General features: G+C 40.8%; 1 protein-coding gene across 2 annotated transcripts in view; it reads right to left on the bottom strand.

Moving 5' to 3' along the window:
* TAPT1 (transmembrane anterior posterior transformation 1) overlaps positions 1-23742 on the bottom strand; it is a 149492-nt gene that overhangs the window by 122135 nt on the left and 3615 nt on the right. For both annotated transcript variants that reach the window (XM_058192315.1, XM_058192316.1), the window contains exon 2: positions 14631-14761. In XM_058192315.1, the coding sequence (XP_058048298.1) occupies positions 14631-14761 (131 nt within the window). The remainder of the gene's footprint in view (positions 1-14630; positions 14762-23742) is intronic.

Raw genomic sequence — 23742 nt, 5'->3', positions numbered from 1 at the left:
TCAGCCCATCCATGAAACAGCTCACCAAAATATCCTCTGGCCAGGTCATGACATGCGAAGTCCCGGAATTCTTCAGTATACTCTGCTACTGGCCATCGCCCCTGCTTCACCACCTTAATGCGGTCACGTGTTTTGCGATCTGCAAGGGGGTCCATAAACCGTCATCGCAGGATCATCATGAAATGGTCGAAATCCCGCAGTTCTGGTGCACTGGCGTGATGCATGGTCACCATCCATCATGCCCATACTCTTGCATGTAGGTGAGCACGTGTGCCACAAAGAATCCTAATTGTTGTGGATCCCCATCAAACTTCACTCCAAGGGAGGGAGTTTCTGTTTCCAGTTGCGGGACTCGGGGCTGGTTGGGAACGGGCGCCAGTGTGCATACTACCTAGAGGGGAGGGTTTGCTGGATCTTCTCCTGCTGCTGCTGCGCCATCTGCTCAATAGGCGGGCTCCAGAAGGGGGTACCTCCCCTGGCATCATCCGCGACTGCTGCCCTTTCAGCACGCCTTGGTTGTCATCCTGGCTCCACTTTGTTGTTGAGATTTTCCAAAGTTTCCATCACCAATTGGGTTATATGCCTCTTCAGACAATCCTCCCTCAATGGTGCTTCGGTTAGTTCCCCCGGTCAGCAACGGCTTCTAGTTCCAGTTTCCACCCCGGTTTTTGGTTACCATGGCTGAGGGTGACTCCTCTGGTTCTCTCATCCCAGCTATCTTTCTTTCCGATGCCAATTGACCAGCGGGGCTTTTCAGGATTCTCCAGGATTACTTCATCCTCTCCGATGGGGTGTACAAACAGGCATCCAGCTGGTTGATGTCTCCCCCCAGCATTTGGCTTCTCCCTCTTCCCTGCTTCGTTCGGACATGGCTTGCAAGGTCTCCTCAGTAGAGGGAAGATTGCTTCTCTGGGTTGACCGTTTTGCAGACGTTACTTTCTGCAAGGATTGCCTCTCCTTCCAACTTAAGAAAGTAAAACTCTTGAAAATAGTATTTCAAAAGGAACCTTTTATTAAGCAGAAGTGACAGCAATGGATTCAAAGCAACGTCTGAATACCCTTAGGCAAGACAAGGAGGATTAAAGCAGTAGAGACCCCTCTCTTAAGCCAGAATGCAGATTTTAGCCAATACACAAGTGTGAAGATGTTTTCTTTACCAGCTGCCCTGAGAACCGGATAAGCATGTATTCCCATCGTTATCCTTTAAAGTGAAACAGCTCACATGGCTGTCAGAAACATTCCTCAACGTTAAGGAGATCTCAAGATGCTTTGGCGCCAGGGTATAGGTTGTAAAATATCTATTGACACAGACAATGCTAGTAAATCGAATCCAAGCCCCCGCCCCCTTCTCCCAATTGAATGGCAGTATCACTTTTAGGGATCTGACATGAGAGCACCTGGGTGGTGGTGAGTGGGGCAAGTTTTTCTGCCCATAAAATCCTCATCTTTGACATCTGACACCGAAAGACAGAGAAAGAGCTACCGGGAAGAAGCCAGTCAGCCCTGGAGTTGGGAATACCCTTTCTCCCCTGCTCCACCTGCCACCCTCAAATTACATTGATAAAGGGGGCAGGTGGCTAAGTGAAGAGCAGTAAGCCCTGCCATGCCCTGCGCGCGGGGGGACGGGACTGCAAGAGGAGTCCACATGCCCCAATGAAAGGCAACCCCAACCTCTGGCACTGGAAGCCAACTGAGAGACACACACCCAGTTACTCATTCATCCCCCACTCCCTTGCCAGCCGAGATCAGAAGGCCAGAATCAGTAAGCCGGATGGGCCATTGTCACCCAGAAGGAGAAGAACATGAGAAATGGACTCCCTTGAAGCACCTCCTCTCCCTCGTCTCTTCCCAGGCAGCAGCAACACATCTGGCTCACCGATTCTGGTCTATTGCTCTTGGCCAGCAGTAGCATTGGACTGACCCAATCCTGGCTGGCAACGCTGAAGTAAGAACTGCACATGCCGATTCAGCTTCATGGGCGCACAGAGCCCGCACTGGCCACAGCTCGGAGGTCCAATGCCGGTCCCCCTCCCCCCAGTCCCAGGTCGACAGGTTGCTCAACCTGAGACTCATGGCCCGGTGCCGATCCCCATGAGGGATTTGGGGACTAGCCAGGCTGTGTGTGCACAAAATGCCGAGCTGGAGACTGGGGCTCGGGGGTGGGGGTGGAGTCGAGCCCAGCTGGCTTCATGTGGGAGAGGAGGCGCTGCGAGGGAGTCCATTTCTTGCGTTGGCCAGACAGGGTTCACCCACACAGAGGCCAGCCGTCTGTGTGTGTGAGAGAGAGAGGGGGGGGGAGGAGAGGAAACCCTTTCAAACAGACAAATTAGAGATAATATACGAATTGTATTGTAATCCAATTGGTTCGATTCTCAAATTTCAACTATTTCTTTATTCAAATTCCACATTCAAATTCCAAATCTGCTCCCAAAACCATCCAACTCTTCAGGTTCTTGATACCTTAATCCACTTCTATTTAATCCATTTTTTTAAAAAAAGGTAGGACGTCTAAATCCAAGCAAAAACAAGATATCCAAAGCAAACCAGCAACCACCCAAAAAAACCAGAGGGAAAAAAAAATTGAAAAAGGAAAAAAAGAAAAAGCCAAATCAAGACAAAAATAAAAATTCACCCATTAAAAAGTTTCGAAAAATCCAATCACTCAATATAAGTAGAAAAAGTGTAAAATCTCTTCTCCCAAGAAAAAGTACAAAAATGGGAAAAGAAAAAAAGAACCTCCCAAAAAAGTAGAAACCATATTCATCACGAAAAATTTTAGTCCAAGAGAAAAAAGCCAAAAGGAGAAGAAACAAAGAAACAAAATATCACTGTTCCAAAGTCTTCTAACGTTTATGTATTCTTCAGACGAGAGGAAAAAGAAAGACAGCTCTATCCAAATAGTTTACAGAAACTTTCATTCTTTTTCCCCTCCTGTTACAGAATCACATGACCACTTCTTATCAAAAGCTTCTTGCCATTTTCCAAAACATTGTCCAAAGTCATTCAGCTTTTATCTTCTCCTGTTCAGTATGCCTATTTAATTTTCTCTGTCACCACTAGATGGCACTAGTTTATTTAAAATACTTTTAAATATAACAATAAACTTTTCTTCTTTCCACTTTACGCTTCCAACTCTAAAATTCTAATTTTTAGAAAACAATTCATTAGCCATGCAAAATCTCTTTGTCCAATCTGCTTCCAATTCATTAAGTTGATTTTTCAATTTTCTGTAATTAGTCTATTAATGGCTTCTGCTTTTTTGCCGCTATTCTGGAAGTGGGGTGTAATCTTATTCCTCTGCCTCCCCTCTCCTCTTTGCCATAACTTTCAAAAAACTTTTTTTAAAAGTTCAGGAGATGAATATATGAACGGAATCATATTTTCCAAGACTTCAGTTTCTCAACCAGATGATTGCCTCACTCTCTTTTCTTTTCTTCTTCCTTTTTTTTTAATTGAAAAAGTTTTTACAAAAATTTTCACACCCCCTTTCCCCCCACTCCCCCCACTCCATCCCCTCCCCTTTCTCCAAAACTACCCTCCCCCGACTTCCCAGATAGTTCAAAAAACAATCATTCGCTAAATTTTCCCTAACACAAATTATAATCCTCTCCTTCTTCTCAAATCCTAACTTCCCCCATACAAATCAAAAACAAATACATCCTAATCATTCAAAAGCAATCTGATATCTCTTAATCTGATATCTATTTTGCGTATATTCAATCCATTTTTTCCATTCAGTTAGATATTTTTCTTATGTAGCGTCTTTCAAAAAGGCTGAGATTTTAGCCATCTCAGCCAAATTAGCAACTTTCAATATCCATTCTTCTATTGTAGGTAATTCTTTTTTCTTCCAGTATTGTCCTATCAATAGTCTTGCCGCTGTTATTAAGTTTTAAATCAACTTAGTCTCAATTACTATACAGTCCGTAATAATTCCCAATAAGAATAATTGCGGTTAGAAAATTTATCTTCTTTTTCAAAACATTTTGTATAATCCACCAGATCCTTATCCAAAAAGCCTTAATCTTCTTACAAGTCCACCAGATATGAAAATATGTAGCATCATCACAATTACATCTCCAACATTTCGCTTGCATATCTGGATACATACTTGATAATTTCTTAGGGTCTAAGTGCCACCTATAAAATGTTTTATAAAAATTTTCCCTTAAATTCTGTGCTTGCGTAAATTTAACATTTCCAACCCAAATTTTTTCCCAAGTTTCCAAAAACATTGGTTCCTGAATATTTTGTGCCCATTTTATCATACAATCCTTTACTAAATCCCTTTCAAAGTCTATTTCTATCAACACATTATACAATCTCTTTATATGAGCCTGGGTTTGTTTTATAAATTGTTTTACCAAGTTTTCTTCATTCTGCATGATACCAATTTTCAAAATTCTTTCCACCTAGCTCGTAATTGCCCATATTGGAACCAAGTATAATTTTTCCTTTCTTCTTTTAATTGTTGCAAGGATTTTAATTATAAATTACCTCTCTCAAAATATAAAAGTTCTTTATAAGTAATCATTTTTTGTTTCTGTTCTATATTTATATTCTCTATTGCATGCCTGGGGTTTGCCCAAATAGGAATTTTATAATTGTAATAGTATTTCTTCCAGACACGCAGAAGAGCAATTCTTAACACATGGTTCTTAAAGGCTCCATCCACTTTTTTATCATACAATAAATATGCATGCCATCCATATAATAAATCATAATGCCTGGGGTTTGCCCAAATAGGAATTTTATAATTGTAATAGTATTTCTTCCAGACACGCAGAAGAGCAATTCTTAACACATGGTTCTTAAAGGCTCCATCCACTTTTTTATCATACAATAATATTCAAAATCCTTTCCTCTGTTAAATTAAACCAATCACTTATTACCGAAAGAGCAGCTGCTTCACAATATAAATTAAAATTGGGCATTTTTAAACCTCCTCTTTCCTATATGTCTTGAATTATTTTCATCTTTACTCTCACTTTTTTACCTTCCCATATAAATTTATAAATTATAAATTCCAGTCTGCCATTCTTCCAAATTTTTATCTTTCTTAATTATTGGTATCATCTGAAACAAAAATAAAAATCTAGGTAAAACGTTCATTTTAATAGCTGCTATTCTCCCCAATAATGATAATTGTAATTTTTTCCAACTAAGCATTTCCTTCTGAACTTTTTGCCATAACACCTCAAAGTTATTCTTATACGATTTCACATTTGATGAAGTAATATAAACCCCTAGATATTTAACCTTTTTTACAATTTCAAATCCTGTTGTTTCCTCTAATTTTTCTTTCTGTTGTCCAGTCATATTTTTTGTTATCACTTTTGTTTTATTCTGATTTACTTTAAACCCTGAAACCTTTCCATATTGACCAATTATTTCCAACAAACATACACTTGAATTTATAGGATTTGACAAAATAATCACCAAATCATCTGCAAACGCTCTCACTTTATACTCATGTTGTCTAATTTTAATTCCCTCTATCTCCTTTACCTCTCTTATTTTATCCAGTAGTGGCTCCAAAGTTAAAATAAACAATAATGGTGATAAAGGACACTCCTGTCTTGTTCCTTTCGCAATCTTAAAAACTTCTGTCAAACTACCATTAATTATTATCTGGGCTGTTTGCTCTCCATAAATCGCCCTAATTATTCTCATAAAACAATCTCCAAATTGCAGTTTGTGTATTAATTTAAATAAAAATTCCCAGTGCAATCGATCAAAGGCTTTCTCTGCATCAAAAAAAATAAATGCTACTGAAATCTGATTTTTCTTTTCTAAATATTCCAATAAATTTACAATCTGTCTAACATTATTCCTCATCTGTCTCTCCTTCATAAATCCAGATTGATCAGTATGAATTCTTTGTTGCAAAACTAACAATCTATTCGCTATTATTTTAGCAAAAATCTTGTAATCGTTATTCAAAAGTGAAATCAGCCTATAATTTAGAACAATCCTGTTCTTCTTTTGGTATCAATGAGATAAAATTAGTTTGTTTGTTTGTTTGTTTGTTATTTCAATTTCTATACCGCCCTTCTCCCGAAGGACTCAGGGCGGTTTACAGCCAACTAAGAACAGCAAATATAAAAATTAAAAACAAATTTAAAAGATCAATTTAAATAGGCTTAAAATTCTAAAAACTATTTAAAAAACCCATTAAAAAACTATTAGGCCAGTCCTGCATGATGAAATAAAACAGTTTTCAACTCACGCCGGAAGGCCCGGAGGTCAGGGAGTTGGCGTATCCCTGGGGGTAGCTCGTTCCAGAGGGCTGGAGCCCCCACAGAGAAGGCCCTCCCCCTGGGGGTCCCCAGTCGACATTGTCTGGCCGACGGCACCCTGAGGAGACCCTCTCTGTGGGAGCACACTGGTCGATGGGAGGCCACTAGTAGCAGCAGGCGGTCCCGTAAGTAACCCGGTCCTAAGCCATGGAGCGCTTTAAAGGTGAGAACCAACATCTTGAATTGCACCCGGAAGGCAACCGGAAGCCAGTGCAGCCTGCACAGGATAGGTGTTATATGGGAGCTTCGAGCCGCTCCCTCAATCACCCGCGCGGCCGCATTCTGGACTAGTTGAAGCCTCAGGGTACCCTTCAAGGGGAGCCCCATGTAGACAGTGTTGAAGTAATCCAGGCGGGAAGTGACGACGCCATGAGTGATTCTGCATAGGGAATCCCGGTCCAAGAAGGGACGTAACTGGTGTATCAGGAGAACCTGATAAAAAGCTCCTCTGGCGACGGCTGTCATATGTTCTTTTAATGACAGCCGTGCATCCAGAAGGACGCCTAGATTACGAACCTTCTCCGTGGGGGCCAAAGATTCGCCCCCCACAGTCAGTGATGGCCTCAGCTGATTGTACCGGGATGCCGGCATCCACAGCCACTCAGTCTTGGCTGGGTTGAGCTGGAGCCTGTTTTTCCCCATCCAGACCCATACGGCCTCCAGGCACCGGGACATCACTTCAACAGCTTCGCTGGGGTGGTTTGGGGTGGAAATGTACAGCTGCGTGTCATCAGCGTACAGATGACACCTCACCCCAAAACCACAGATGATCTCACCCAGCGGCTTCATATAGATGTTGAACAAGAGGGGCAAGAGAACCGACCCCTGTGGCACCCCACATAAGAGGCGCCTCGCAGTCAATCTCTGCCCCACCCCACCAACACCGTCTGCGATCGGTCAGAAAGGAAGGAGAACCACCGAAAAACGGTGCCCCCCACTCCTAACCCCTCCAGCCATCGCAGCAAGATACCATGTCGATGGTATCAAAAGCCGCTGAGAGATCTAATAGGACCAGGGCAGAGGAACAACCCCTGCCCCGGGCCCTCCAGAGATCATCAACCAGCGTGACCAATGCCGTCTCCGTGCTGTACCCAGGCCGGAAACCAGACTGGCATGGGTCTAGATAGACAGTTTCATCCAGGTACTGAGGAAGCTGATGCGCCACCACACTCTCAACAACCTTTGCCACAAAGCGAAGGTTGGAGACCGGACGATAATTTGATAAAACAGTTGGGTCCAGGGAAGGCTTCTTGAGGAGGGGCCTCACCACCGCCTCTTTAAGGGCGGTAAGGAAGACACCTTCCCTCAAAGAAGCATTAAAAATTCCCCAGAGCCAACCTCGTGTAACCTCTTGTGTGGCCAGCAACAACCAGGAGGGACACGGGTCCAACAAACATGTGGTTGCGTTCAGCCTCCTCAGTATCCTGTCCATGTCCTCAGGAACCACAGTGTCAAACCCATCCCAGACAACATCTCCAAAATCTGCCTCCGTCATCCCGTCTGGATCTACCCAAACTGCGTCCAGCCCGTCCTGGCTCTGAGTGACTTTATCATGCAGATACTTTCCAAAGTCCTCGGCACGTCCCTGCAAGGGATCTTCCCTGGCTCCCTGAGCAAGAAGGGAGCGAGTCACCCTAAACAGAGTGGCTGGGCGATTATCTGCCGATGCAATAAGGGCGGCGAAATACTCACATTTCGCCGTTCTTATCGCCACTAGATAGGTCTGAATATAAGACCTAACTAGTGTTCGATCCGATTCAGAACGGCTGGTCCTCCAGACACTCTCTAGGCGTCTTTTCCGGCACTTCATCTCTCTCAGCTCCTCAGAGTACCAAGGGGCTGGTCAAGATGGGCGCCGGGTCAGAGGCCGCAAAGGCACGACACGGTCTAAGACCCCCGCCGCCGCCCGTTCCCAGGTGGCGACAAGTTCCTCAGCCGAGCCATGAGCCATGATGGGGTTTCCACCTCCTAATTGTATCTGATTAAGTAATTCCTTAAGTGGACCTACTATCTCATTCTGTAAATTTTTATAATAGATTGCTGTAAATCCATCCGTACAGGGTTTTTTTCCCATTTTAAATTGTTTTATTGTCAAAATAATTTCTTCAGAAGTTATAGGCCAATTCAATTCTTCCCTTTGTTCTAAGGTTAAAACTTTAGCCTTGTACTCTTTCAAATATTTATCAATATCCATGTTTAAGATTGTATCTTTAGCATATAAATTTGTATAATATTCTAAAAAAGCTTTTTTAATTTTATCCTGTTGAAATCTCTCTTTACCTTTATATTCTATTTTTTCTATAATACGTGCTTTTTATTTTTTCCTTAACATATATGCTAACCACCTACCAGGTCTATTTGCATTACAAAAAGTATTGTGTTTAGCATACTGTATATTTGTTGCCACCTGGTCTGCCATTATCATATTAAATTGACTCTGTAATATCTTTATTGCATCTTTAAGTTTTTGATCATGTGGCTTATGTATTAATAATTGTTGCTTCTTTTGAATTTCCTCTTCTAAATACCTATGCTGTTTTTGTTGTTTACTTCTCTGTTTATTGTTCATATATATTAAGATTCCGCTCATAAAAGCCTTACTCGCGTCCCAAACCATTTCTATCGATGTTCCCCTATTCAAATTATGATCAAAAAATTCTTTCATTTGTTTTTTACATTGATTTACATTATCTTCATATCTAAACAAATTTTCATTTATTCTCCATGATTTTCTACCACCTTTTTCTTGTTGCAATTCCAACCATACTGGACTATGGTCAGATAAACACCTTGGAAATATCTTCGTTTTCTTCACCCTAAGAAACAATTCATTGGTAATTAATATAAAGTCAATACATGAAAAAGATTGATGCCTATTAGAAAAAAAAGTAAAATCTCTATCTTCAAGATTCCGCATTCTCCATATATCTCTCAATTCAAAATCTTCCATCATCTCAAAAAAGGATTTGGGGAGCTTTGCATGTATAGGGATTTTCTTAGAGAGAATTATTTTATCCTTTCGGGTATCTATTACACCATTCCAATCCCCTAGTATAATAAACGATTTATAATCCAAAGAGTCAGCTTATCATGCAACGTCCTATAGAATTTTTCTTGTTGCTGATTAGGTGCATATATACCAATCAAGAGTGTCTTTTTTCCTTCTAATACAAGTTCAGTAACGATATATCTGCCTTGGATATCTGCTTCAATTAATTTAGAGGGTATATCTTTTTTCAAATATACCACTATACCATTTTTCTTATCCAAAGCTGAAGCAACAAAGTGTTTACCTAATTTTGAGTTTATTAGATATTTTTGATCTGATAGTTTAATATGTGTCTCTTGTAAACAAATCACATCATTTTTAAATTGTTTCAAATAATAAAATATTTTTCTTCTTTTCTGCGCTGAATTCAAACCATTAGCATTCCAAGTCAGGAATTTATTTGCCATCAATGGCCACACGAAGCTTTTGAGCAATCAGCTGAAGATCCTCACTCCCCCTTGTCTTCGGCCTTGCTCCTCCCACTGCTTCTGCTTCTGTAGTAGAATCCTGACTTTTACTTTGAAGTTGATCCTCCTTTTCTTTACGCTTAGTAGCTGCCCTTGTCATCCTTTGTTCTTGTGGCTGCTCTTGCAAAGAGGCCACGTCAGATTCCATACTCATTTGCCTCTCTTGTGGGCTTTTATCTGTTGCCTCTGGGTAAACTTTCAGCACATTAAAAAGAAAGTCTTTTGCTTTCAGCACAATTTCAATACGATATCTCCTTCCTTGAAAAAACACTGTGAGACCAAGGTTCCATCTAAATTGAATCTGGCGTTTATTGAGTTCTTGTGTAAAAAATATAAACTCTTTCCTATCTTTTAACATCTTAGGGGGAATCTCTTTCAGAACCATCACCTCTTGTTCTCCTATTTGCAACTTTTTATGATATGTGGCTTACAGAATCTGATTTCTCATTGTTCTTGTTAAAAAATAAACCACAATGTCTTTTGGCAATTTTTTTTGTCTAGCAATCCAAGAATTAACCCTATATACTTGTCAATTTGAAAAGCAACCTCTTGTGGGTCACATCCTAGCATTTCAGCCAAAGCTTCTGATATAATTTTCTTAAGAACTTCATCCTTTACTTCCTGCAAGCCCGATTCTCAAAGCCCCCTCCATCGCCCTGTATTGTAACACCACCACCTGATCTTCATTTTTATCCATTTTTATTAGCAGTTCTCCCATTTTATTTTCCAAATGCTGATTAGACTGATTAATTTCTTCCACTTTAGCTCACGCTGGTAAAAGCCTGTTATTAAGAACACAGTAGCCTGCAATTACTGCAGGTTCGAGCCCGGCCCAAGGTTGACTCAGCCTTCCATCCTTTATAAGGTAGGTAAAATGAGGACCCAGATTGTTGGGGGGGCAATAAGTTGACTTTGTAAAAATATACAAATAGAATGAGACTATTGCCTTATACACTGTAAGCCGCCCTGAGTCTTCGGAGAAGGGCGGGGTATAAATGTAAACAAAAAAAAAACCAAAACTTTCGCTTCCAAAACCTCCAAATTCTTTTCCAAGCCTTGAAAAGCCATCAAAATATCATCTCTTATTTTTTTATTATTTTCCTTCATTTCTGCTCTGGTCAATTCATTCACCTCAGAAATATGGTTCATAACTTCTTTAAACCTTTCTTCAAAATTTTTGTCTGTTCTTTAAACATATCTTCCATATCCACTTCAGATCCCCTTCTTGTTGTAGGTTTAGGTGGTTTAGAAGCCATTTCAATTTCCAAGTTAAAATTCAGTTATAAAGTCAGAATCAAAGATATAAAGTAAAGAAAAAGAAAAACTTTTTCTGTCTTTCTTTCAATATAGGAGAGCCTCCACTTTGTTACAATCGACAAATACAGTCTTGTGATTACACAAACAGCTTCCAACTTTCACTTCCTCTCAGACGCCATTTTCAGCAATCTTAATTAAAACAATAGAAAGTTTCTTTTCTTAAAGGGTAGAAGTCAGGTTTAATACTTGCAGTCTCAATGATCGATCACTTGTGTTTGTTCCGTCTGCATCCAGAGATCCAAAGAAAAATCACTTGAGCAGAGGTGGTCGCTTTCTTCTTTTCCTGCTACTGCAAGAGCATGCTGGATTCGGAGCTCAGTGGAATTATGCAGGACTCGACTGTCCGAGGTTTCACTTTCAAAAAGCAAAACCTCTGGGGAGTTCTACTGCTTTTCCGCTGCTCTTTCTTTTCCCTTTCTCCCAGGGAGGGTACTTCAAGCCAGCGAGCAGCTAATTTTAGCTGTTTTCGCTGGCTTTTACGATATCTCAGCATAGGGCGCCTGTACAGGCGTCCAGCGAAGAAAGCGGCGCCACCGGAAATCCTTTTCTTTTCTTCTTCCATGTGCCCACTCTGGCTTTTGACAGCTCCTAATGGCTGTCTTCCCACGCTGCTGGGTCAGAGGCTAATGCCAGCACTCCAGGGAACTTGTGACTTCCCTGTTCACACCACCCTGCACCTCTGTTCTTCACTGTCTCTACAGGACAGCTATGATGCTCTAGGGATCCCCTGATCGGCTGGGATATTGGTGTTTTCCCGGAGCCCCGGAATCCATGCCATACCGTCGCAACACTGGCCATGCCCCCCTCCTCTCTACATTCCATAATAATAATAATAATAACAACAACAACAACAACAACAACAACAACAACAATAATAATAATAATAATATAATACATGGATGACTTAAAAATGTATGCAAAAAGCCCCACTGAACTTAAATCAATAATCAACACAATTCAACTGTTAAGCAGCGACATCAAAATGAATTTTGGACTTGAAAAATGTGCTATATATTATCCATGCAGCGAGGAAAAATGGAAAAAATAGAAGGAATAGAACTGGGAAATGGAAACATAGTAAAAGCATTAGCAAAGGATGAGGATTATAAATACCTAGGCATATTGGAAGCAGATAACATCTTGAATGGAAAAGTCAAAGAGTCAATGCAAAAGGAATACATCAAGAGGGTCCGCAAAATATTAAAATCAAAGCTGAATGTTGGAAACATAATTAAAGGCATTAATACATGGGCAGTTCCAGTTATACGTGACTCAAATGGAATCATCAACTGGACTTTGACTGAACTAGAAAACTTGGACCGGAAAATGTGCAAACTTTTGAATATGTACCACGCTTTACATCCATGTAGTGACATTGACAGGCTGTACCTGCCAAGAAAAATAAGGTGGCAGAGGACTATTGCAAATCCATCAAACTGTAGAAGAAGAAAAACGAAGTTTGAATGATTATGTGAATCAAAGTACAGAACAATTGCTGCAGGCTGTGAAAACAGAGAACACTATAAAAACAACGGAAACAAAGGCAGAATATAAGGAAAAACTGCTGGATGACAGATTAAATAGATGGAAAACCAAAGCTTTGCATGCACAGCACTTGAAAAACATTGAAGGAAAATGTGATGACAACTTTACATGGGCATGGCTTAAGATGGGAACCATCAAGAAAGAAATTGAAGGTTTAATACTCGCTGCTCAAGAACAAGCACTACAAACTAATGCCATGAAAGCAAAGATACAAAAATCCACCGACAATCCAAACTGCCGACTTTGCAACAACAAAGTCGAAACTGTTTCACATTTAATATGTGAATACAGCAAGATCGCACAAACTGATTACAAAGCTAGACACGACCAAGTTGCTAAATTAATCCACTGGTCATTATGTAAAAAATATGACTTGCCTGTATCCAAAAAGTCATGGGAACATAAAGTGGAAAAAGTTACAGAAAATGAGAAGGTGAAGATCTTGTGGGACTTTAGAATACAGACGGATCGTCACTTGGAACACAACATACCAGATATCACTGTTGTGGAAAACCGAAAAATACAATTTACTGACATCGCGGTACCAGGAGATGCCACAGTCGAAGAAAAAGAACTGGAAAAAATCATGAAATATCACGACCTGGCCATTGAAACTACACGACTATGGATGAAACATGTAACAGTGATACCCATTGTCATCGGGGCACTTGCTACCATGTCCAAGAATTTTATAAAATACATTAACAAATTGCAGCTTCCTACAAAAACATCAGCAGAACTGCAAAAAATTGCGCAACTTGGAACATCGTACATCTTAAGAAGGTACTTGGTTGATACCTAGGACGCTGGCAGCAACCCGTATCAACCATTTAGCACCAGTCAATGCTATTTGTGATGTATTTTTGAATGTTCAGTTGACTGAGTTTCATTTTTAATGAATAAAGTAAATAATAATAATAAAGGTAAGTTGATTTGAGACCAACATTTTATCTAACAGTGTGCCTCTGGTCCTCTTTTCTCAAAACAAATGAGTCTGCAGCTCAAGAATGCCTCATGGAAAATTAGAAGAGAAATTGTATAAGGTGATGTCTGGTTCATGAATGCTTTGCCATGGTAGCCATCTCTATCATGGCAGCTCTTTTGCTCTCAAAATATCAAAGGAATCCATTGCCGCCACCACCACCACCAGAGATTTGTCTGAAGGGTGTAGAATCCCCTCTTCTCATATAATTATCAGAAGTCCCAAGGGTGACTAACCATTCATAGATAATATTGAATTACTGCAGTTCCTCAGAGGTAGAACACACTGCATCAGATAACTTCTGTTGATGTCTAAGGAAACCAGTCAAAGCAATATTGTTCATACATCATTTCTGTCCTGTGGTTTCCTTCCTTTACTGCTGCTACTAAAGTCGTTTTACTAGTTTTTGTTTTAGTATTACTTTACTTTTCTGTGTGTTGTTCTACTACTTAAGCTTAAGATGTAAATTAACTTAAAAATAAGGATGTTCAGTTATTAGATTGATTTAGCAGTTTTATGCTTCCATCTATCTTCCATTGGACAGTATTTAATTTTAAGAGACTCCCACTAGCATTTCTCCTAAAGTGAAATCAGTCCAGAAACAAAGTCCCACCACTGGAGACCAACAACTTTTTAAACTTGAACACATTTTTTTTCATTGGTTATAGAACTGCTCCTTAGAAAGCAACAAATGAATTTTGGCTGCACATGCTGTTCTCCTGCTGATATATCACTGCTTTGTAACCAGTCCAACATATTCAATTATAATGTTATCAGATCAGACTTAAGGCAAACTGAATACCAGACTAAACACCCAAAACATGCAGTCAGAATAATATCCTTAAGTTATATACTTTTTAAAAAATCAACAATCTGGCGTCTCCAATTGTTTTTATAATCTTTAACAAAAAAAGGTTCATGTTTCTATAAAGTGAGACTGAGCATTATAAAATGCTGAGAAATTAACTTACCTTTTCCAATTCTCTTGGTATTCGCATGCATGTATACACTCTCTCTCTCCGTTCTGTGTACTTGGCTTCATTGTGTTCAAGGAAGTAACCTCTTGTTAGCTCTGCATTGATAAACCTCAGTAGAGAAAGATCTGCATTGAAAGAAAACCTCTTTTTAAAAACGTTGAATTATTTAGCATTTCTTTTCTCATTTTTTCTTAGCTGCTGTAGTGAACTACTTTAATCTACGTCAGGAATCTCTAAATTGGCTGGGAGTTGAAGTCCACAAGTTTTAAAGTTACCAAGTTTGGAGACCCTTGATCTAAGCCAACACACAAGTGACAGCATCACTTTAAATTTTACTAGTGTTTCTTACATGTCATCAGCTTGCATCAGTGCCCCATCTACAACTCCACAGTGACAATATCTAGAATATAGCTCTTCACTATTTTATTGCTGACTTCTGTTCCACCCCCTAATTCTTCTCCTAATGTCTATGGATTTGCCCCAATCTTATTCAGTTCCAAGAATGTACAAACTGAGTTGAATAAACTCCTGGCAGGAATCCCAGAGAGCTCGCGCTAACAGTCCCCTATTCATTCTACTGGACGAAATGAGCCTTGCTGACTTATAACCTAAACCAGCAGGACACTTCTTACTAGGGTTGCTGTTTAGCACTGTTTCCCTGCCTTTATTTAAAGATATGTAAAGATCCAAAAGTTTTCAGAATTTCAGAATTCAGAGGTTAAGGAAATAAATAATGGGTTTAAATCTGGAGATTAAGGATGAAAGTGATAAACTAAAGTTATGAAAAGAAGGGAGAAGGGATAAATAAGCAAGCTTGAAAGATTAAAGCTGTGATGGTGAACCTATGGCACATGTTCCACAGGCGGCACGCAGTGCCCTCTCTGTAGGCACGCAAGCTGTCGCCCCACTTCAGCTCTGCCGTGCATGCGTCCATGCCTCCTTCCAGGCAGCTGGTCATCGGATCTCTGCTGCACATGAATGGGGGGGCATGCAGGGGGCCCTGTGTGTGCATGCACAGGGCAAGGCATATTCAGGGGTGCGTGCGTGCATGTGTGGGGGGTGCAGGGGGGCCTGTGTGCATGTGCGGATTGCATTTTGGGGGTTCGGGCATGCGCACTTTGGGCATTCGGTCGAGAAAAGGTTAGCCATCACTGGGTTAGGGAAATGAGCTCAAAACAATGGAATGAAATTTAATAGAGACTAGTGCAAACTACTTTATTGGGGGAGGGGAGTCAGTGTAATTATAACTTTAATAGTATTTAATTAATAATTCATTGTTAATAGCATATTAAGTATATTATTAACAACAGTTTATCACAACCTGACGATAAATCAACAAAAACTCATAGAGCATATTTTTGGTTTTTGATGTTTTGTGAAGTAGTTTCTTTTTATTGTTGTACATTGCCAGGAGTCCTCCAGAATTGGGATAGGCTCTAAGTAACTTTAAATCAAATATTTATTTATTATGCAAGAATAAGCCAGGAATTCACATGCTGAATCCATGATCACATTGAAATGGCTTCATGCATTGAATTACATCATTCCATCTCTTCTTTGCATGAATTGGCAAACAAGCCATAAATTATATGTTCCTTTATATTTAATCTGGGAGACTGTGATTTAACCAATTTGGAACAAGCAGGTTATAAGCCATGGTTTAAAATTAATAATGAGAAAAGCTGTATTTTAAAGTTCCAAATCCACTTGCCTAGAAATTAATCTTAATATTTGTCAAAAAAAAAAATACAACCCTGCACATACAGACACTACAAATTACTAAATGTTGAAGAGCAACTTTGTGATTGTGACTTGTACTCTGGAACTATTGCAGAGTAAAAACAGATTCAAATCTTTGCACAAGTTGCTAAACTGCAGTTTTATTAACGAAGTGTACACAAGCAATGCAATAAAGAAGGCTGGCTTCCACCTGTACCAAAGTGTTTTTAACTCACAGAAAATGGGACAGAAACTGCACACTGTATCATCTCCCCAAATAATAACTAGCTCCAAGTCAAAAATCAGTACACTTTTTCTGTTCCTCTAAAATATGTGATGTACTGTACTTTTTGGAGTGTAAGGCGCACTTTTTCCTTTTGGGTGAAAATTTTCCCTTTGGATGAAAATTGTGGTGCGTCTTATACACCAAATGTGGCTGAAGCCTCGCCCGCCCACTAGCCCTCACCCTTTGGCCATTTTCAGCCTCCATGCATTGCGTTTTTGACCTCCGTATGCTCCATTTTGGCCTCTGCATGTTGCATTTTGGGCTGGTTCCAGGCGGTGGAGATTGCCGCCGCCACCTGGAACTGGCCAAGAAATGCGATGCGCAGAAGCCAAAACCAGGGTGTGCATAGGCCAAAAATGCAACGTGGGAGGTGGCGATTGGTGGTGATGTGCTGTGGTGATTCCTGCAGCCGGGAACGGGTCTAAAATGGAGCATGCAAAGGCCAAAAATGCGATGCACAGAGGATAAAAACGCGCCGCGCAGAGGTGGCAATGGGCAAGCCCCGCAGCCTGAAACAGCTGTTTGGCAGTATTCTGGGAGACCGATCCAACCGCCAATCAGCTGTTCGTGCTAAATCAGGTGGTGATAATGTGCTGAAGCTAACCAAGCTGTTTGCTGTAAGGATGCTAGCCAGATGAATAACGATGGATGCTGGTAGGCAGAGGCAGATTTTTTTTCCTTGTTTTCCTCCCCAAAAACTAATGTGTGTCTTATACCCCGGAGCATGTTATACTCCAAAAACTACGGGGTAATTCAAGTTTTCTAATTATAATCAAGGTTTCCATTTTTATTTACACTGGTACAAACTTACTTTTCAATCCAAAAGATCATGCCAAACCAACCTTATTTCATTCTTTGACAAAATGACTAAATTAGTAGACCAGTGAAATGCTGTGGACATAGTAATACTTAGACTTCAGCAAGTCATTCGACAAAGTAGACCACAGCCTGCTTCTTGGTAAACTAGAAAAATGCGGAATAGACAGTATCACCACCAGATGGATTTGTAACTGGCTGACAAACTGTACTCAACCAGTAATCTTTAATGATACTATATCTGCATGGAGGGAAGTAAGTAGTGGGGTAGCACAAGGTTCCGTCTTAGGCCCATCTTCATAAATGACTTAGATGAGGAAAATAGAAGGAGAACTCATCAAATTTGCAGATGACACTAAGCTGGCAGGAATAGCCAACACCCCAGAAGATAAGCTCAGGATCCAAAAAGATCTTGACAGATTTGAACAATGAGCCTTATCCAACAACATGAAATTTAATGTGGAGAAAAGCAAGGTTCTACACCTAGGCAGAAAAAAACCAAAGGCATAAGTATAGAATAAGCAAAACCTGCCTCAAAAACAGTAAATGTGAGAGGGATCGTGGAGTCCTAGTGGACTATCACTTAAACATGAGCCAGCAGCATGCGGCAGCAGCCAAAAAAGCTAAAACAATCCTAGGTTGCATTAACAGAGGCATAGAATCAAAATCACATGAAATATTAGTACCATTTTATAAAATCTTAGTAAGGCCACGCCTGGAATACTGCATCCAGTTTTGGTCATCACGTTACAAAAAAGATGTTGAGACTTCGGAAAAAGTACAAAGAAGAGCAACTAAGATGATTAAAGGTCTCGAGAGGCCTCCACAGTTGAATAGTTAATACAGAGGTGTATGGCTGTGCCTACCTTTTCTGAAATTGATCTCTTTTGTTTTTCCTATATTTAAAATCAGGCTGTTTAATATGATAATAGCTGATCAGGTGGCAACAAATATACAATATGCCAAACATAATACTTTTTGTAATGCAAATAGACCTGGTAGATGGTTAGCATATACTTTAAGGAAAAGACAAAAACAACGTACTATAGAAAAAATAGAATATAAAGGTAAAGAGAGATACCAACAGGATAAAATTAAAAAAGCTTTTTTAGAATATTATACAAATTTATATCTTAAAGATAATATATTGAACAGGGATATTGATAACTATTTGAAGGAATATAAGGTTAAAAATTTAACTTTAGAACAATTGGATGAACTGAATCGGCCTATAACTTCTGAAGAAATTATTTTGGTAATTAAACAATTAAAAATGGGGAAAACTCCTGGTAGGGATGGGCTTACAGTTAGTTATTATAGGAATTTACAGGATGAGATGTTAGGTCCACTTAAGGAATTATTTAATCAGATACAAATAGGAGGGGGAATTCCCCCCTCATGGAGAACCTCTTTTATTTCATTGATACCAAAAGAGGAACAGGATTGTTCTAAACCTGGGAACTATAGGCCAATCTCGCTTTTAAATAATGATTATAAGATTTTTGTTAAAATAATAGCTAATAGATTAATGTTGATTTTGCAGCGAAGAATTCATAATGATCAATCTGGATTTATAAAAGGGAGACAGATGAGGAATAATGTTAGGCAGATTGTTAATTTACTGGAGTATTTAGAAAAGAAAAATTTTATTCCAGCAGCATTTATTTTTCTTGATGCAGAGAAAGCTTTTGATCGATTGCATTGGGATTTTTTATTTAAATTAATAGAAAAGATGCAATTTGGAGATGGTTTTACAAGAATAATTAGGGCAATTTATGGAGAGCAAACAGCACAGATTATAATTAATGGTAGCTTAACAGAACCTTTTAAGATTGCGAAAGGAACAAGACAGGGATGTCCTTTATCACCATTATTGTTTATTCTAACTCTAGAACCATTATTGGATAAAATACGAGAAGTAAAGGAGATAGAGGGAATTAAAGTTAGACAACATGAATATAAGCTGAGAGCTTTTGCAGATGACCTGGTGATTACTTTAACAAACCCTATAAACTCTAGTAAATCTTTGTTGGAAATAATTGATCAATATGGGAAGGTTTCAGGGTTTAAGGTAAATCAGAAAAAGACAAAAGTGATAATAAAAAATATGGCCAGACAACAGAAAGAAAAACTAGAGGAAATAACAGGATTTGAAATTGTAAAGAAGGTTAAATACTTAGGGGTCTATATTACATCGTCAAATGTGAAATTGTATAAGAATAACTATGAGGTTTTATGGCAAAAAGTTCAGAAGGAGTTGATTGTTTGGAAAAAATTGCAATTATCTTTGCTGGGGAGAATAGCTGCTATTAAAATGAATGTTTTACCTAGATTTTTATTCCTCTTTCAGATGATACCAATAATTAAGAAAGATAAGAATCTTGAGGAATGGCAGAAGGGAATTAATAAATTTATATGGGAAGGTAAAAAAGCTAGGGTTAAAATGAAAATAATTCAAGATTCCCGGGAAAGGGGAGGTTTAAAAATGCCTAATTTTAAATTATACTATGAAGCAGCTGCTCTCTCTGTAATAAGTGATTGGTTTAATTTAACGGAGGAAAGAATTTTGAATATAGAAGGTTATGATTTGCTATATGGATGGCATGCATATTTAATTTATGACAAAAAAGTGGATAAGGCCTTTAAAAATCATGTGTTAAGAACTGCTCTTCTGCGTGTTTGGAAAAAATACTCTTACAAATTAAATTATAAGGTTCCTATATGGGCAAGTCCTAGACATACAATAGAGAATATAAATATAGAACAGAATCAGGAAACGATTACATATAAAGATCTTTTGTATACTGAAAGAGGTAATTTGCAATTAAAATCTCTGCATGTACTAAAAGAAGGGAAAAATTATACTTGGTTTCAATATGAGCAACTACGTGCTAGATGGAAGGAAGATCAGAAAATTGGTATAGAGCAGAACGAGGGAAATTTGGTAAAGCAAATTAGAAATCAGTCTCAGGAGCATATAAAGAGATTGTATAATGTGTTACTTGAAATAGATTCTGAAAGGGACTTGGTAAAGGACTGTATGATAAAGTGGGCACAAAATTTTCAGGAGCCAATATTATTGGAAACTTGGGGGAAAAAATGGGTTAGAAATGTTAAATTCACGCAGGCACAGAATCTGAGGGAAAATTTTTATAAAATGTTTTATAGATGGCACTTAGATCCTAAGAAATTATCGTGTATGTACCCAGATATGCAAGCAAAATGTTGGAGATGTAATTGTGATGATGCTACATATTTTCATATTTGGTGGACTTGTAAGGATATAAAGGCCTTTTGGATAAAAATTTGGTGGATTTTACAAAATGTTTTGAAAAAGAAGATAAAGTTCCTGCCGCAATTTTTTTTGTTGGGAATTATTACGGATTGTACAGTAATTGAGACTAAATTGATTTTAAATCTAATAACTGCAGCAAGATTACTAATAGGACAATATTGGAAGAAAAAAGAAGTACCTACAATAGAAGAATGGATATTGAAAGTTGCCAATTTGGCTGAGATGGCGAAGATATCAGCCTTTTTGAAAGACAATACGCAAGAAAGATACTTAAAGGAATGGAAAAAATGGATTGACTATATTCAACGTAGATATCAGACTAAGAGTTATCAGACTGTTTTTGAATGATTATGATGTATTATTTTTGATTGTTTTCGGGGGAAGTTAGGAATTGATGATTGTAGGGGTATAATTAAGTTGGGACGAATTTTTTTTAGCATATGTTTGTTTTATTTTTAACTATACCTTGTGCTCGTTCCGGGAAGTCGGGGGGGAGGGGGGTTGTGAAGGGAGGGGGGAGGGAGGTGGGGGGAAAGGGGGGAAAAATTTTCTGTAAAACTTTTTGAATTAAAAAAAAAAAAATCAGGCTGTTTTTATTATACCAGTTCAAAACTTCTACCTCAGGGGTGTTAAACTCAAGGCCCACGGCCCGCATCCGGCCCGCAATGAGGCCTAATCCAGCCCGTGTGGCCATCCTAGAAACTGTAAGGGTCTGGCTCACGTCACTTTGGCCCAGCCCCCACCATCTCAGCAAGCAGGCACGTGCACAGGCCCAGTGCTCGATCGTGTGCAGAACAACTAGTCTGTGGGACTACAGTAAAAAAATAGTTCAGACCTTCCACCCTCACAAGACCTTTTTTTTCTCCCTGTGAGAAGTTGGAAGGTCTGAATTATTTTTTTTACCCTAGTCCCACAGACTACTTTAGTTGCTCTGCATGTGCGGCAGCGAAAAGAGCTGGAAAGGTTAGTGAAGGGATGTGGCTGCTCTGGGTAGCGGAAAGTGTGTGAGGGTTTGGCCTGGCTGAAGGGCCTTCAGGTAAGCCGGGGCAAGGCAGGTGGGGCATCTCTGCATCTCCTGCCTTGCTTTGTCCTCCAACCCACCCGCCTCCCTTCGTTCTTCGCCACTTCTTCTCCTTGCTCACCGCCATAACGTAGCAGGAGGCTGATCAACACATTGGTGTGATGGCCACAAAGCGAGGCGGGAGGGCAGAGCTGCCCCACCCATGCCCCCACTGGCTTACCTGAGCACTCCACCAGCCATGCACTGAAGCGCCACAACTGCCACCACAGTGAGACAAAGAGAGAGAGAGGAGGGGGCCTCTCCAAACTCTGTGTGTGTATGTGTATATGAGAGAGAGAGCGTGCAATCCCTGTTTTAGTCGGGGTACCCAAGCTGTTGGCAGTGGCGCAGGCAACAGGAGCCACCTGAGCAGTGAGGTGTGGGGGTGGAGTATGAAGCAAGGCGGGAAGGTGCGGGGCTGCCTCTGCACACCCCACACTGGCTTATTCAAGTGCCCTGCCAACCAGACACTGAAGCACCACAACTCGCTGCTGCAGCAAGACAGAGAGAAGGGGGCTCTCCAAACACTCTCTCTCTCTGTGTGTGTGTGTATGTATGTATATATGAGAGAGAGCATGCAATCTCTGCTTTAGTTGGGGCATTCAAGCTGCTGGCAGTGGCCAGGAGAGGGAGGGGGAGAGCCGACTGAGCAGCCGTTTTTCACCTCGTCCTCTTCACTCAAGCAGTGAAGGCTCTGCGGGACAGCAGGGCCTCTCATTTCTCCCTGGCGCGGCAAAATCCAGCTTCAATCGGGGCATTTAAGCTGCTGGTGGCGGCAGCCACCTAATGATTGCTCCCTCCCCAACCAGCCATCCTACACCACCTGACCTGCTCCTTGCCTGGCCAGCTGGCGCAAAGCCTCACTGTTCTCCTCCTTCCCCCTGCCCAAGCAGCAACAGACTCTGCGGGTAGGGTCTCATTCCTGTGAACTCTGGCAGGCTGGACACGGATGTGAAGGGCCTGGCCCCGCAGTGCTCCCTTGCTCAGTTCAGCCTTCAAACAGTAAGACCGTCTGTGGAATCGGAATAGGCTGGGTGCAGGAACCAATGCCCTCGATGGCCCTGATGTGCTGCTCACTTACATGGACCTTTCATACCAGTGTTCAGCCCACCAGAATATGCTGCCCTGGGGCAGGAATAAGACCCTGTCCCGCGAAGCCCACTGCCGCTTGGGTGGGGAGGATGAAGAGAAGAATGGCAAGGCTTTGCACCAGTGGCAGGGAGCAGGTCAGGCAGTGCAGGCTGGCTGGCTGGTTGGGGACGGGGGGCAATCATTAGGTGGCTGCCGCCTCCAGCAGCTTAAATGCCCCAACTGAAATTGGAGTTCACCGCATCGGGGGAGAAATGAGAGGCCCTGCTGTCCCGCAGAGCCTGCGCTGCTTAAGTGGAGAGGACAAGGAGAAAAATGGCTGCTCAGTTGGCTCTTCCCCACCACCTGCCGCTGGCAGCAGCTTGAATGCCCCAACTAAAGCAGAGATCATGTGCTCACTCTCTCATATACACACACACAGTTTGGAGAGACCCCCTCTCTCTCTCACTCTGTGGCGGCAGTTGTGGCGCTTCAGTGCATGGCTGGCAGGGCGCTCAGGTAAGCTGGTGCGGGGGGGGCAACTCCGCATCCCCCTCTGCCTTGCTTCGTACTCCACCACCACCCCACCTTGCTGCACAGGTGGCTCCTGTCACCTGCGCCACTGCCCAGCAGCTTGGGTGCCCTGTACGGATCGCTCTCTCTCCCAGACACAAACACACATAATTGGATTGTTCTATCTCTCCTCCACCTTTCTTTCTATCTCTCTCTTCTCTTGTCTCACCCCATTTGGATGCAAGTGCTCCATGTGATGAGGTCTCATTAAGTAGTTAAGTGGAAAGTAGTTGGGGGAGAAGGTGGGAACAGGAGACAAACACTTTTGTCACTGAGAATGAAAGTGTCT

The sequence above is a fragment of the Ahaetulla prasina genome, chromosome 8, assembly GCF_028640845.1.
Source record: "Ahaetulla prasina isolate Xishuangbanna chromosome 8, ASM2864084v1, whole genome shotgun sequence".
In the NCBI taxonomy this organism is placed as follows: domain Eukaryota; kingdom Metazoa; phylum Chordata; class Lepidosauria; order Squamata; family Colubridae; genus Ahaetulla; species Ahaetulla prasina.
The sequence above is the reverse complement of the archived record's forward strand: the minus strand, read 5'-3'. Positions and strand labels throughout refer to the sequence as shown.